General features: G+C 37.3%; 1 protein-coding gene across 2 annotated transcripts in view; it reads left to right on the top strand.

Annotated features, from left to right (window-relative positions):
• Nucleotides 1-16,241, top strand: part of RNF17 (ring finger protein 17) — a 190,819-nt gene that overhangs the window by 35,249 nt on the left and 139,329 nt on the right. For both annotated transcript variants that reach the window (XM_037527382.2, XM_054701227.1), the window contains exons 7-10: nucleotides 11,160-11,331; nucleotides 12,444-12,520; nucleotides 13,338-13,412; nucleotides 14,965-15,266. In XM_037527382.2, the coding sequence (XP_037383279.1) occupies nucleotides 11,160-11,331; nucleotides 12,444-12,520; nucleotides 13,338-13,412; nucleotides 14,965-15,266 (626 nt within the window). The remainder of the gene's footprint in view (nucleotides 1-11,159; nucleotides 11,332-12,443; nucleotides 12,521-13,337; nucleotides 13,413-14,964; nucleotides 15,267-16,241) is intronic.

Below are 16,241 nucleotides of genomic sequence, written 5' to 3'. Positions count from 1 at the left end.
CATGTATTTGTTGATGTTTGTCTTGTGACTTATTATGCATTTGAGAAAGTGTGTATTCAATTTTGGGGGGTGGAGTGTCCTATAGATATTAGGTCCATATGTTCTAGATCATCGTTTAAGGCTATAATGTCCTTGTTTAATTTCTGTTTTGTTCATCTGTTTCTTGGTGAGAATGGGGTGTTGAAGTCGTCTACCATATGTGTATTTTCTCCAATGTCTGTTTTCAGAGCTGATAGTACTTGTCTAATGTATTTTGAGTCTCCTTTATTTGGTGAGTATATTTTGATGACTGTTATGTGTTGTCCCCTTGATCATTATATAGTGGCGTTTGGTGTCTCCTATCACCTTTTTAAATTTTTTTTATCTCCTATAAGTATGGTTACCCATGCCTTCTTTGGGGAGACCATTTATTTGCAGAATTGTTTTCCAACCTTTTTTTTCAATGTATACTTATTTTTAGAGCTTAAGTGTGTTTCCTGGATGCAGCAGAAGGTTGCATTCTGTTTTTTAATCCAGTATGCTACTCTGTGTCTTTTTGTTGGTGACTTTAGTCCATTAACATTTTATGTGATTATTGATACATGGAAATCTATTACTGCATTTTTGGTGATCATTCTGTGGCTCTACTCACTACCTTGTTCCATTCTTCCTGTACACTCCTCTGTTGGCTTAGATTTTAAGGCTTATTATTTTTCTTGGAGTGGGGATTTAGTAGCAATGAATTCTGAAGATTTTGTTTGTGAAGGTCAATATTTTTCACTCATAAAGAAAGGAGAACTTTGTCGATTAAGGTATTACCGGCTGGTGTTTTTTGAATTCTCTTTTTGCCCTTACTGTTTGTTCAAAGAAGTCTGATGTAAGCCTGAATAGTTTTCCTTTTTAGGTTATCTGTTTCTTTCCTCTGTCAGCTTCATTGTTTTTCTTTGTCTTGTACTCTTGGAAGCTTTGCTATAATGTGTCTTGCTATAGTTTTCTTTACAGTATGGTAGTTTGGGGTTCTTCTAGCTTCCTGTATGTCTGTTTTCATTATTTCTTCTGGTTTAGGAAGTTCTCACCATTTATTTCCTTGAGTAGTTTCTCAGCTCCCTTATCTCTCTCTACTCCTTCTGGAATCCCTATGACTCTTATATTTCCTTTTCTCATGGTGTCAGATAATTCTTTTTTTTTTTTTTTTTTTTTTTTTTTTTTTTTTTTATAGAGGCATGTTTATTTATTTATTTGTTTGTTTGTTCTGTTTACACATGCACTGGGTACAGTCAGAAGCGCGGGAGGGTGAGAGAATTCACCAGAGCCAGAGCAGGGAGCAGAGCAGGCAGAAGGACCGAAGTACACTGCTGAGGGGAGCAGCGGGCGGCAGGAGAGGTCTGCGCGCCATGTGGGACCCTCCTCAGGTGGCCGGGGAGCAGCCGGGGATCGAACCGGCGCTGCAGAGGCTGAGGGCAGCTTCGCAACCCAGCGCTCAACCGCTGCGCCACCGGGGAGGCCCTGTCAGATAATTCTTGAAGTGTTTCTTCATTCTTTTTTTCGTTCCCCTCTTTCTTTTTTGAGTCTTTTTAGATCTGTATCTTTAAGAGTACTGATTTGTTCTTCCATTTAATCTATTTTCCCAGAATTTTTTAGTTCCTCTGTTGATCTTTTAACATCTTCCAGTTCCTTAATTTTTTTATTTAAAGATTCAGTCTCATTCTTTTGTCCATTAATTATGTTTCTTGGAACATTCTGTTCCTTTTCTGCTTTTCGTTTTTTAATTAAGATGATTTGAGTTCTTTATCTTTCAGACAGAGAAATTCTACTATGTCAGTGTTACTGGGTTCTGGAAGCTGATTTTCTTTCTGTGGGGTATTGTTCCCATGAGTGCTTGCTTGACCACTTGTATTTTTCCTTCTCCCCAATGTTTGCTTTCATGTTTGTTCTAGGCATAGGGCCATGTGGCCACAGGTGCCCACTGACATGACTTCAGTGTGCTTGTACCAGGGTATATATTGATCTGCCTGGAACTTGGGCTGCTGTGTGTGGTAGGTAGAGGCTGGGATGAGTGTTCCTGCTGCTGTCCCTTTAGCTCCCACCATCCAGACCTCTTCTGATGGCCAGTGGGTGGATCTGCACTCTGTCTGGGCCATGGTTGCAGGTTCAGCAGCATGGGTTCCCTTGGCACCCATTGACCAGTGTGCTGCTGCTGCTGCTGCTGCTGAGAAGCAGGATGTTCCAGTGTTCTTACCTTGGTGTGTATGGATCTGCACATTGTTTGGGTCACTGTGGCAGCTAGTCTGGGCCAGGGGCTCCTATGGCTTCCATTAACCAGAGCACTTGTGGTATCCAAAGGTCCCTGACGTAGGGCCTAGCACTTCAAGGCTCCAGCTGTGGTTCTATCCACTGGTGAGTGCCACAGGCTGAGTGGGATGCATTTTCTGATGTGGCTGTGGCTAGCTGAGGTTTTTTCCTCAGCTAGCAGTGGCAACTGAGAGGCTCCGCTTGTGACCTAGTCCACTTGGAGGCATGGGCTGGTTGAGTGGTGTGGCCAGCACTTGGTATTTCAGGTTCTCTCTGCTCAAGAGGCACTAGTGGCTGGTATTCTGGCCCTGTTCTCTAGGTGGCATCAAAGGGCTGAGTGGGATGCATCTCCCAGCAGGGGTTACAGATGAGTTGCTTTTCAACAAAAAGAAAATAAATAAATTGAAAAATTAATTTCCTTTCTTTTTTTTAAGAATGTTCCCATTTGTCAATCTCTCTCTTTTTTTAAGTTTGGGATTTTTTTAATTAATTTCTTTATTTTTTACATCATTGTTCATTTTTAAACAATATTTGCTTCCCCCCAACCCCTCAGGAATGAAAAATAAATTTCTCTCTGCTCTGAGGGTTCTGGGCTGAGACCCAGTCCAGCCTTGAATATGTCTGCTAACTTGGTGGGCTAGGCTTCCCTGTCTAGTCGGGTGCCTGCAAAGAAAGGGCTTCTTTTTTTGCACCCTTTTTGGTTCTTGGGTATCCTGGAGAGTTTCTGGTGTCATAGAGCTGGTTTATGAATCATCTGGGTTTTGTGGAGAGCTTGTTCTGTCTTTATTTTAGTTGTTTTTAGGAGAGAGGTTGATCCTATCCTCTCTGTTCTACCATTTTGTCAGTGGAGACTCCCTCTGTGTCTTTTAATTAATGAGTTCAGTCTGTTCATGTTTAGAATAATTACTGATAATGTATAGACCATTGCGTGTCATTAATTTTTGTGGGTCAATCTATTTTCTTATTTCTTTGTTTACATTCCTCTTTTCAGTTTCAATGTACAATCTTTCAGTATTTCTTGGAGGGGTGGTTTATTTGCAAATTCTTTGAACTTCTCTATATCAGAAAAGGCCTTTATTTTTCATCATAAATGACGAAGAGTCTTGCAGGATAGAGTATTCTTGGCTGTCGAACATGCAGTTTCATTCTCTCCTTGCTTGTCATGTTTCTTCAGAGAAGTCTGATGTTGGCCTAATCAGGGTACCATTCTATGTTATCTGCTTCCTCTCTCTTGCCAACTTCAGTATACTTTTTTTGTCCTGAGTTTTTAGAAATTTCACCATCATATGTCTTGCTGACAATCTCATTTTATCTAGATATACTAGGGTTCTTTTAGCTACCTCTATTTGTACATTTGTTTCCTTTTCTAGGTTTGGAATGTTTTCCTATGTTACTTCCTTTTTTTTTTTTAAAGATTTGTTTATTTATACAAGCACTGGGTACAGTCAGAAGCGCAGGAGGGTGAGAGAATTCACCAGAGCCAGAGCGGGGAACAGAACAGGCAGACTGATGAAATACACTGCTGAGGGGAAGCAACGGGCCTGGCAGGAGAAGTCTGTCATGCCATGTGGGACCCTCGCCAGCGGCTGGGGATTGAACCGGTGCTGCAGAGGCTGCGGGCAGCTTGGCAGCCCAGCGCTCAACCACTGTGCCACCAGGGGAGGCCCTTCCTTTGTTGCTTCTTTAAATACATTTTCTGTTCCTTTCTCTTTCTCTTCTCCTATGATATTCCTATTATTCTTATGTTGGGCTTTCTCATGGAGTCAGATAGTCCTCAGAGTGTTTCTTCATTTTTTTAATTTTGTTTCTCTTTTCTCTACCATGTTCTTTTTACATCTGCATATTAGATTATACTGAGTCATTGTTACACTTGATCTGTTCTACTTCCATGACTTTCTATTGAATGTTACATTTCCTGAAAAATGTAAAATGTAAAAAATCCTGAAATTCTATTTTCAATTTATTTAGAGCTTCATTTTCCTTTTTTCTTTTTTAAGTATTTACGTACAACATTATTCTCCCTTCAGGTATAGTCCCCATAGTTCTCCCAGCACAAGAGCAACTGTGAGCTGTCACCACAGTCCTTTGTGCTCTTCCCTCCCCTCTTGGGCCCATCTCCCTCATCCTCCCTTGCTGTTTACTTTATGGTCAGCTTGCAAGTTTTGTCTTTTTCCTGACCCTTTGTTTGGTTTCCCTTTAGAACTTCACTTTCTGTCTTCAGTTTATTGATTCAGTTCAATATCCTTTTTAGGGATATTGTTTTCCTGAGTTGTCTTGCATATTTTTTGAATTTCTTCATCATTGCAATTCTAAACTCTGTATCCATGTCTGTGATTTTGGAGATCTGGGGATTTGTTCTCTCTCTGTGTTGTACTATTCACTTGTGGACTCATGCTGCCATTTGTTGGGTGCTTCCTTTTAGGTTAGGAACCCAGCTAGTATATGTGGGGTTTCCTCTGGGTGTGACTCCTCCCCCCTCACTATCAGGGTTTTCAACTATATGGACAAACTACTGGCAGGATTCCATAGCATTGTGAGACCTCGGGCTCCTCTGCTTCACGCCTTGATGCGTGTCCAGGGTCTCACCAGTCTGTGCATGTGCTGCTGGGATCTGTAGGAAGTCACAAGGCATTTTGTATGTCTAGGCAGGTGGTAGTGGGATCTTATAGAAGGTTGCAAGGCTTCTGCCTGTCTGGGTAGGTACTACCTGGATCTAGTCTACTCAGGCATTGGCAGGGTCTTACAGAAGCCATGAGACCTCTGCTGGTCTTTGTGGGAATTGGTCCTGAAAAAGGTCAGGGGTCTCTAGCCACTGTCTCCCCAGCAGGGGTCGTGGTCTCACCAGACCTGGTGGGACCCGTGGAGTCTCTCAGGAAGTCACAAAGACCTTTGTTGGTCTTGGCAGAACCAGCAGGATACCAGATGAGGTCAGAAATCTCTGGCCTCTCTGACTCACTCCCCAAAGGGGTCAGATTCTCACCAGTCCAGGTGGCCTACAGAGTTCCATCTGATTTTTTTATTTCTGTGAAGAATGCTATTGGGCTTTTGATAGGGATTGCATCGAGTGGGCATATTGTTTTAGCTAATAGAGCCATTTTAGTGATACTATGTCTCACAAACCATGAACATTGAATATCTTTGTGTCTATTTGTGTCTTCTATCTCTTTCAACAATGTCTTACAGTTTTTGGTTAAATTTATTCCAATGTATTTAATTTTTATGCAGTTATAAATAGGTCGGTCCCCTGATTTGTCTTTCTGTTAGTTCATCATTTACAGAAATGCAACAGGTTTTTGTATATTCTGTATGCTGCCATTTTTCTATATTCATTTATTATTTCTAACATTTTTACTGGAGTTTTTGGAATTTGTGTGTAGTATCATGTCATCTGCAAATAGTGGTAATTTTACTTTCCTTTCCAATTTTAGGTACTTTTATATCCTTGTCTAATTGCTCTTGCTAGGACTTCCAACACTTTTAAAAAGTAATGTTTAAGAGTAGACATACTTGTCTCATTAGTAATCTTAAAGGTAAAGCTTTTAGGTTTTGACATGGAGTGTGATGTTTACCATACTCATGAATTTTCATATTTCTGTAATATAATTTTAACCTCTTAATTTCTAATTTGTGTTTTCTCTCATTTTTTGTGAGTCTGGCTAAAGATTTGATTACTTTGTTAATCTTTATAAAGATCCACTTCTTGGTTTCCTTATCTTTCGTATTGTCATTTTGATCTCTATTTTGTTAATTCCTCCTCTGATTTTTATTGCCCCTCCATCTACTGACTTTTGATTTTGCTATTTTTTTCCAGTTCCTTTACATGTAAGTTTGTATGTCTTATTTGTGATTCTTTTTGTACTGCCAATACACTTCCCACTTAGTACTTATTTTGTTGCATGCCATAGGTTCTGATGAGTTGCGTGTTCATTTTCATACATGTTCAGGTATTTTTTCATTTCATCTGTAATTTCTTCATTGACCCAGTGGTTGTTCAGTAGTATGTTGTTTATTCACAAATTTGTTGTTTTCTCCTCTTTCATTTTGGTTGATTTCTAGTTTCATGCCCTTATAATCCAAAAAGATACTTGATAGGATTTTAACATTCATAAATATTGTTTTGTGTATCAACATATAATCTAGTGTTACTAACATTCCATTAGCATTTGAAAATGTGTATTCTGTTATTTTGGGGTGGAATATTCTATAAATATCTATTACCTGCATCTCATCTGTTTTTTCATTTAAGACCATTGTTTCCATGGTGATTTTTCTGTTTGTACAATCTATTGCTATAAGTTGGGTGTTAAAGTTCTCCACTATTAATTGTGTAGCCATCAATGTCTACCTACAGGCTGTTACTGTTTACTTTACATATTTTGCTGCTGCTAGAGTAGGTGCATATATATTGATAATTTTATTTCATCCTGTTGATTACTTTTTCATTATATAATGTCCATCTTTGTCTCTTGCTATTTATTCTGGGTGGAAGTCTATATTATCTGATGTAAGTATAGTGGTCCCTGCATTTTTAAATTTTCCATTGACTTGGAGTACCTATTTCCTTCCCTTTACTTTGAGAGCTTATCTTTATAGCTTGATTTTATCTTTATAGCTTGGATTTTGAGAGCTTATCTTTATAGCTTAGATTTTGAGTTCTTGGATATTAATAAGCAGCATATATTTGTGTTTTGCTTTTTAATCTGTGCAGCTACTCTATGCCTTTTGATTGACTTTAGTCCATTTATACTAGGTAGATGGTAGTTGAGGGTTTGCTACTACCATTTTTATTTTGTTTTCTGTTCCTATCCATTTCCTTAATTTCTTTTCCTCAATTTTTATATGAGAACTACTCTAACTTTTGTTGTAGGAGAGGTATTGGCAAATTCCTTTAAGCCTTTTTCTTGGGATGCCTTTATTTGTCTGGGAAGACCTTTTTTCCCCTCATACCAGATATTAAAAGAGAGTTGTACAGGATATAGTATTCTGGGTTTTAAAAAAATATTTATTTATTTACATTTTACATCATTGTTCATTTTTATACAATGTTTGCTTTCTTCTCTCACGTGTAGTCCCCACAGAATTCCCACCACCGACTCACCCGTGCCCCTGTGCCATAGTCCACTGTGCTCTTCCCTCCCATGTTCTGACCCCTCTCTTTCCCCTGCAGAATATCTCTGATTTATAGTTGCCTGCCAATTTTTTGTTATTTTTTCCCTGATTTCTTAATTGTTTCCTCTATATTCCACCTATAAGTGAAACCATCCTATATTTTTCTTTTTCCTCCTGACTTACTTCACTGAGCATAATTCCTTCTAGCTCCAACCACTGAATAGTATTCCATTGTGTATATGTACCACATCTTCTTGATCCAGTCATCTATTTTTGGGCATTTGGGTTGTTTCCCTATCTTACCTATTATAAATAGTGCTGCAATAAACATAGGGATGCAGGTATCCTTTTGAATTAATGTTTTTGTGTCCTTTGGGTAGATTCCTAGAAGTAGAATTGCTGAGTCATGTGGTAGCTCCATTTTTAGTAGTTTGAGGAAACTCCACACAGTTTTCCATAGTGGTTGGACCAGTGATGCTGTGGGTGGGTTGAAGGGCGCTCTCCCTGAAGAGCACCAAGTCTTTGTATGCTGCTGGTCTTTTACCCTGCACATGTGTCTTAATATACAATGCCTGATGTGGTCTATACATGCAGTAGGGGTTCACAGAGACTCTAACACTGTGTGTCGTCCAAATGGCACTCTCCCAAGTGGTTTCTGCTCCCCAAGAGGGCTTCCCGCTCCCTTGCCTTCCTGGCTTTATTTGCTGTTCTAGATGGGATACATGATTACATGGGGGTCACTGGTATCCCACAGCTGAGTGTTGGCCAGAGGACACTGTCCTGTATGTCTCTGTTCACCTTTGTTTACTGGGGCCTCCTTCTGCCTTTACTCAGTTCCAGGAAGGGTACTTGGGGGGTCTCTGGCCTCCAATAGCCTTACAAGCCAGCCCAAGCTTTCCTGGGACTGGCTGTTCACCTTTGTTTGCGAAGCCTTTCCTGTCTTTACTCGAGTGGTGCAGGGTCGCCTGCCTCTAACAAATTTGCAGGCAGGCCTAAAATTTCCTGGTAGTAGCTGCTCACCTTTGTTTGCAGAGCCCCCTCTACCTTCACTGGGCTCCAGATGGGAACTGGGGCTGCTTGGCTACCAATAGCCTTGCAGGCAGGCCGGTGATTTCCTGGGATTGGCTGTTCACAGTTGATTATGGTGCCCTCCCTCTGCCTTCACTCAACTCTGAAAGAGGAGCTGGGGTCACTGGCCTCCAACAGCTTTGCAGACAGGCCCACAATTTCCTAGGACTCTAAAGTAATCTGTTAATATAAATTTACAGTCATTTTATATATTTGTCCTTTAAATCCTAAAGAAAACAAAATGTGAAATTTTTAGCCAAAATTGTAATAATAATGGGCAAATAATAAAATCAACTACTTACCTTTACCAGAAGCGTTTATGTTTTTATGACTTCAGATAATTGTTTAGTCTCCTTTCATTTTACACTCTAGCTTTTTTTATAGGACAGATATATTGGTAATTACTCCCTCAGCTTTTGCTTATTTAGATATGTTTTATTTTTTCCTGTATTATTTGAAACACAGCCTCGCCAAACGTAGAATTTTCAGTTAGCAGTGCTTTTCCTTTAAGTAATTTCAATATGTCATCCCCCAGCCTTCTAGCATCTGCTGAGAAATTGATAATCTCACTAATCCTTCCTTGTACATGACTAATTGCATTTCTCTTGCTGCTTTCTAAGTCTTTCTTTTGACAGTTTGATTATATTGTATCTCATTGTTGGAGTAGTGTCTTTGACTTTGTTCTACTTAGCTTTCTTTGAGTTCTTGGATTTTTAAATCCATGTATCTATGTAATTTTAGAAGGTTTTAGTAATTTCTTCAAATAATCTCTCTGTCCTCCTTTTGGGATTCCTTAATCTGTATGTTGGTCCTCTTGAGGTTGTCTCTCAAGTCCCTTAGTCTATGTTCACTTCACTGCATTCTTTTTCCTTTCTGTTCCTCAGACTTAATAATTTCACTTGCCCTATCTGAAAGTTGCTGCTGCTTTCTTATTCCTGTTCAAATATGCAGTTGAACCCCTACAATGAATTTTTCATTTCAATTATACTTTTGATATCTGGGTTTTCTGTTAGGTATCTTTTTACTATTTCTATTCCTTTGCTAATACTACCATTTTAGTACTTAAATGTTTTCCTTATTTCCCCAAATTCTCTGTCTATGTCTTCCCTTAGTTCTGTGAACATGCTTAACACAGTTTTTAGAAGTCTTTGTGTAGTAAATCCAATGTCCTTGCTTCTTCAGGGATGGTTTCTGGCACTCTTATTTTCTTCCTCTGAATGAGTCATATTTTTCCTGTCTTTGCATACCCTGTTGCCTTTTGTTGAAAATCTGGGCATTTAAAAAATAGCTATCTCTCCTAGTTTTTGTAGACTGTTATTTTGCAATCCTTCCTTAAGTACTAAGCGTTCTCTGAGCTTTGGAGTCAACCTGAAGTGTAGACTGAAGGTGTTTTCAGGTGTTTCTGAGCATACATCTTGCTTGGGTCTAAGTTTAGATTTTCCCAAAGAGTTACAGCCCAGCTTCTCCTCTGAGCCTCAGACTATTGTATGTCTTTACCTATAATCTCTTGCTTGGGCATTTCTAGCTTTTAGTCTTCTTGCAGTCTTCCCCAAGCAATTCCTGCTTTTCACTGCCTGAATTCTAGGTGAAACAGACTAACTCTTCATTGTGCCCTCAAGCATGTTAGAACATTGTAAACAAGGCCTGTGTGCTCCTTGTGCTTGGAGGGAAGGAATTGAAAATTGTGCTGGCAGCTGCAGACCAAGACTGTGGTACCAAAGAGGACTTGGAAAAGGACAAGTGAAAAAAAACATGAAATCTACTATTTGGAATATAGTTCTTTCTCAGGCTTTTTCTTGATTGCTATCTACCTTTGTATATAGTCCATAATCTTGCTAAGATTATTTTATTAACTTTTTGGTTGTTTTTTGTTATCTCTATTGCAGAATGAGGGTGCAGAGTTTCTTAGCCTGCCATTTTGCTGACATAACTCCATGGCATGAGTCTAGGAAACATATTAGAACTTATCAAAATGGCCATTTTCTCTCCTAAAGAAGTGACTTTCAGAGAATTACTAAAAGGTTTGGGGGATTCTTTTCCTCTTCAGAGCTTGTGTCACAGTCTCATTTCTCTACAGTGTGGCAAATTCTCCTTTTATAATGAAGTCAGATGAAAAAATGAGTAAGGTGCTACAATTTTTGTTACAGATTTTTCAGTTGCCTAGATAAGACAGTTTCTACCATAGGCAAAGAAAGGATTCTGATGAGGTAGAGGTAATGCAGGAATAACTGGATGCCTTCCTACAGATTACTTTGAACATTTTAGTTCATTGATACCTAAGTTCTGGTTTGGCAAAGTGTATTTTAAAAACTCCTTTTTATATTCATGTAATATGTGTCTCTTGATAAAAATTTTTAAATGTGCAAGTAGATCCCTGTAAGAGATGAGTACAAATATATCTTTGTAATGGCACATGTGGCTGATAGGCAAGAATTCTTTTAGAATGAATCATCTAGGATCCTAATCTAGTGACAGCTGAATTTGTTACATGTTAACTATATCATTCTAAAAAATGTACTTTTTTCTCTAGTTATATATACATAGCTTTCAAATGTAATATACATTTCTGTTCAGTTGAATGCTTCATGTAACCATGTTACTATGTTAAGTTCATCAATATTTCACTTTTGAAATTGTTCAGTTAATGTAAATTCATGTTCATATAAATGTTTATGAAATATTTCAAAGTAACTTTGGAATCTTAAATGAAGGAAAAAGAACCTGTGTGAAGAAGTAGTAAGAACTAGAGATGATTATTTATCAAGTGTAGTAATGACCAAAAGCTCCATTGAAGAGAAGAAAAATGATTTGGATGCAGCAATGAAGATAGCAAAAGAGTTAAAATCAGCACCTTCTCTAAGAACATATTGTGACCTGAATCAGGTAATTTAACAACTCATTTATGAATTATTGTATGCTTTGGAGTAATTTAATATGTAAGAAGAATTTGTTTTTCAGATTATATTAATTTGCATTACTTTAGAATTCTTGTTTGAATTCTAAAACAAACATTAATATAATTTGTTTAGTTTTTGTTATTATTTGTCACTTAGGGAAATGGTGCATTAAGTTATTTATTACACATTATCTGGGAACAAGTGGGATACAACAACATTGAATTGAAAGTTTTTTCCTAGGACACTCGAATAAAAAAAAGAGACAAATGAGAGTAGCAAAATAAATGGGGCTCTATTTTTATGATTGTGGCTTGACTGTTAACTCTTCAAACTTCATTCAAGATCCCATTCAGGTTCTTCTCTCCCACACCCTCAGCAAACATGAAGGTCAAGGGCCTCAGTTATGGCCTATCATCTAATCATGTACCTAGGAAGAAGAGTTGGGGGAAAATAACATGTTTCTTTATCAGCTCCTTTGGAAGAGCAGAGTTAACCATAGCTTCTCTTTGCTAATTTCTGTCTTTGCTAATTTCAATTTCTCAGCGCCTCATTTCCCATAGAAGATCACATGTTTGGGCTGAACTCACATATAAAATAGAAGCCGTTTGTTTGGCTGCCTCCAAAGTCTCTAACTTTTTATTAAATGAGAAGAATGTGCCACTATCTTAACAGTTTTAAAAACGGTAGTGTTTATTTCCTGTGTACTACATATGAGGTGTTACAAGGTGAAAAAAGTGTAAGATTTGGTCTTTACCCTAGTTAGCCTCGTTAGGAAGATTAGACAGAATAGAGAGTAACATTTGAGGATGTCAATGCAGAACAGAATTAGTCTGATCAGAATTTCTCTGTTTATATAACCATGTCCCATTTATTGACTAGTGTCTTTGGTTATCTGTTAATATCTCCAAAAGATTTTACATTCCTTTAGGGGGAAACCATCATAAAATTTATTTACATCCTACATTTGAATGTCTAAAATCAAATCTTGAACACACTAGCAAGATAACAGTACAATTTTCCTTCTACAATTTTAAATTATGTTTCAGCAATATTTATAACTAGAAAATTCGTGTGAGTGATGCTTCTCTTTTGATTTAGATTATCCGGAATTTGAAATCAACATTTGAGAGTGAATTGTCGCAAGTCAGCTCTCTAAAATTAAAATGTTCTCCCAAGTAAGTAAATTATAATTCAGGAGTAAATAATAACTAAGTTTAGATTTACTAAAATAGCAGACATGTATAAGTTGAAAATTGATGGTGTCACTTATATAAGGCATATGGAAAAACCAAAGAGTCAGACAAAGTCAAACTTTAAAACCATCCTCAAAACTAACCATATATCGGGCCTCCCCTGGTGGCGCAGGCAGTTGAGCGCCATGCAATGAAGCTGTCAGCAGCCTTGCAGTGCCAGTTCGATCCTGGTCAGCCAGTGAGGGTCCCAAATGGCGTGGCAGACCTCTCCTGTCGTGCCTACTGCTCCCTTCAGCAGTGTATTTTGTCAGTCTGCCTAGTTCTGCTCCCCACTCTGTCTCTGATGAATCCTCTCACCCTTCCATGCATCTGGCCTGTACCCCAGTTCTTGAGTAAAATGAAAAAATAAATCTTTAAAAAAAAAAACTAACCATAGAGGGCGTAGGGAGGGGTGACAGTAGGGTCAGAGAAAGCACAATGGCCTGTAATGGAGGACAATGGGTGCTTCAGTGGTGGGAGTGCTGTGGTGCCTACTCCTGAGGGAGGAAATCCTATACTGTCAAAACACTAGCAAGGATGTAAAACAATGATACTTCAATAACAGTTTAAAGTTAATTATTGGTAAATATAAAAAAGGTTTTTCTCAAAATAAATGTAATTTATGATAAATTAGATAACTAGAAAATTAGAAAATTAGAATGCCTTATCTTCTTGGGTTTTTAATGTCTGCACCTTATTTAGAGAAAGTATTAAATGCATTTATTATTAAGAACATTTATATATTAGTGTTTTATTTTAGGTTGAATATGAATTGCAGTGAGATCATCTGTATGTTTAATAATATGGGAAAGATTGAATTTGAGGATTCAACAAAGTAAGTATTTACAAAAATGCAATATGCCATTAGTATCTGACAGTGCCAAAGACTGATAATTTAGTTACATTTTAAAGGGACAGAAAATTTATCTAAATGACAAAAAAATAGTATTTAGTGTAGATATGATTCAAATTATATATATATATATAAAATATATGTATTATAATATGTAGAGCAAAATAGTTTCAGTTAAATTCTATGCAAGTTAAAAGACCTAGAAGGGGTCAGTATTCAGTGATACATATGTCAAAGTTATCTTTTTGTGATTCATTCATTTAGTCAGCATTGAACTCTGATTTTGTGCTAGGCACTATCATCCTACATATTGAGATATACTTAGTAAAAGTAGAGAATGGCATATGTAAACAACAAAGTACATACTTGCTATTATGATAGTATATGCAAAATTTAATGGATTATGAAAGGAGAGAATGGTTAGTTTTTTGAGGGTAGCAGGGTACTTGAATAGAGATTTTATTTTCACTCATCCATGAAAAACAAGTAACTATTGAGGAGAGCAGAAAGGAAGTAGGCCTCTTAGCAGAAAATGTATAGACAGTAAAATAACAAGTTATGTTCAGAAATTTCTTTGCTGTAATTTCTGTACTTTTACATTTGATAGTGTAAGTCTGTGTGGATAGGTAAGAAAGAAAAGTATAATGTGAATAGTCAGATGTGGGTTAATGGCTACTGAATAATATACCCAAATGGTTCAGACTAATGGTGATTTTTTAGCCTAGGTAGATATTTCTAGTGATTGCTCGGGATTGTACCTTTTACTGTTTCCAACACTTTAATGAAAAGAAGAAATAACTGATTTAAAATCAAACACATAAACCAAACCAAATCAAAATGACTTCTTTTGATAACATGTACCCACTGTTCTTTATAATCATATCGTTGTGACATGAATGTATCAAGTTATTTCTTCAGCTGTTCATTAAGTATGCCTGGTGTAGATTTTTTTAAATTCTTGGGTTTGGGGCCTCCCCAGGTGGCGCAGCGTTTGAGCACTGGGCCGCGAAGCTGCCCGCAGCCTCTGCAGTGCCTGTTCAATCCCCGGCCGCCAGCAAGGGTCCCACATGGCGCGGCAGACCTCTTCTGCCGCGCCCACTGCTCCCCTCAGCAGTGTATTTCGTCACTCTGCCTGTTCTGTTCCCTGCTCTGGCTCTGGTGAATTCTCTCACCCACCCACGCTTCTGACTGTACCCAGTGCTTGTATAAATAAATAAATCTTTAAAAAAAAAAAAATTCTTGGGTTTGTTTGAAGCTGCAAATGGGTAAAAGTTTCTTTTTTGGGTAATAGAAATGTTCTAAAATTAAATTTTGGTGATGGTTGCACAGCTCTTTAAATTTAGTAAAAATTACTGAAATTTAATTTTATGCATCACTAAAGCTGTTTTTAATGCCCCCAAGCCACTATATAGCTTACCTGCTTTGTTTGTGTCATAGTATTAACTGTTATGTGGAAAGGAAATGACTTGAGAGTGGATATAAAAAATTTGTGAAATGATTTAAAGTAGCCACCTGCTTCTATATTTTTAAACAGATGTAATTCCCATGAAAATGAAATTGGACAGAGTGTTCAAAAGAAATATAAAAAGGAATTTTCTTGTCCTGACACCTACCCATCGCCTCAAAAGAAAAATGTTGATATGTCTGTTCTAACTGATGAAGCCCCACCAGCTCCCTTGCAACAGGAAACCAGTAATGCACATTTAGAAGCAAAAATATTCCAACCACAGAAAGAGGATGTTGTAATAACATTCCCTAAAACTGTTGCAGCTCTGCCTCAGACGGGATCTAGCCCTGATGTGATAATTGAAGAAATTATTGAAGAAAACCTGGAAAGTGAGTAAAAATACAAAAACTAGTAAATAATATATTGTAATGATATCTATATTTAGAAACGAAGTTGGTACCTTCTGTTCCTCTACTTAAGAGAAATATATTGCTGTTATAATCTCACACCTCATTCTGGGTTAACACCTGTTGATCCCATGCCCCTGATTTCACATTTTCCAAAGCTAGAATAATTTTTATTTATATTTTTGAATGCAATAATATAGCTAAACTTTGAGGTGTAAATTTAATATTTGTTTTAATTAGGGTATTTGACTTTGTAGTGTCCCACATATAATCCTTGTTTAAAAGATAAAAATATATGTCAGTTATCTGGTATTTTTCTTTTTCTTTCTGGCTTATTTTGCTGAGCATGATCCCTTCCAGCTCCATCCATGTTGCTGCAAATTGCATGAGTTTATCTTTTTGATTGCTGAGTAATATTCCATTGTGTATATGTACCACATCTCACTCATAGCAGGAATTTAGAAAACCTAAATAAGGAGCCAGGAAAAATAATAATTATAATAAAGTAAAAATCAAAATCAACAAGCAACTATAAACCAGAGACATACTGCAGGGTGGGGAGGAGGGAGTAGGATCAAAACAAGGGGTGTGGGAATTGTATGGGGACTATAACCAAGATGAAAATGCATACATTGTACAAAAATGAAAAATTATGTAAAAAATATATAAAATAAAATAATGCTCAAAAAAGTAATATATATATCTCAATTATATTTACAGAAGCAAACTTATGACTTTTTCTTTAAATTTAAGAACAGCTTCTCTTAAATCTTTCCTGTGAGATATAATCTGTTAAAATTGAACCATCATAAATAGCATTTATTTTATAACATTTAAATGATTCATGATTATTTGATTAGATTTCCAGTGTTGGTATTCTCCCCATTAACATGAGAGTAGGATACAGTGTTTAGCTAGTCACCTTTGGGACCGATTTCAAGACCTGCTTTGGTTCTC

The sequence above is a fragment of the Talpa occidentalis genome, unplaced genomic scaffold (assembly GCF_014898055.3).
Source record: "Talpa occidentalis isolate TD23 unplaced genomic scaffold, MPIMG_talOcc4v2.1 talOcc4.5, whole genome shotgun sequence".
Taxonomy (NCBI): Eukaryota; Metazoa; Chordata; class Mammalia; order Eulipotyphla; family Talpidae; genus Talpa; species Talpa occidentalis.
The sequence above is the reverse complement of the archived record's forward strand: the minus strand, read 5'-3'. Positions and strand labels throughout refer to the sequence as shown.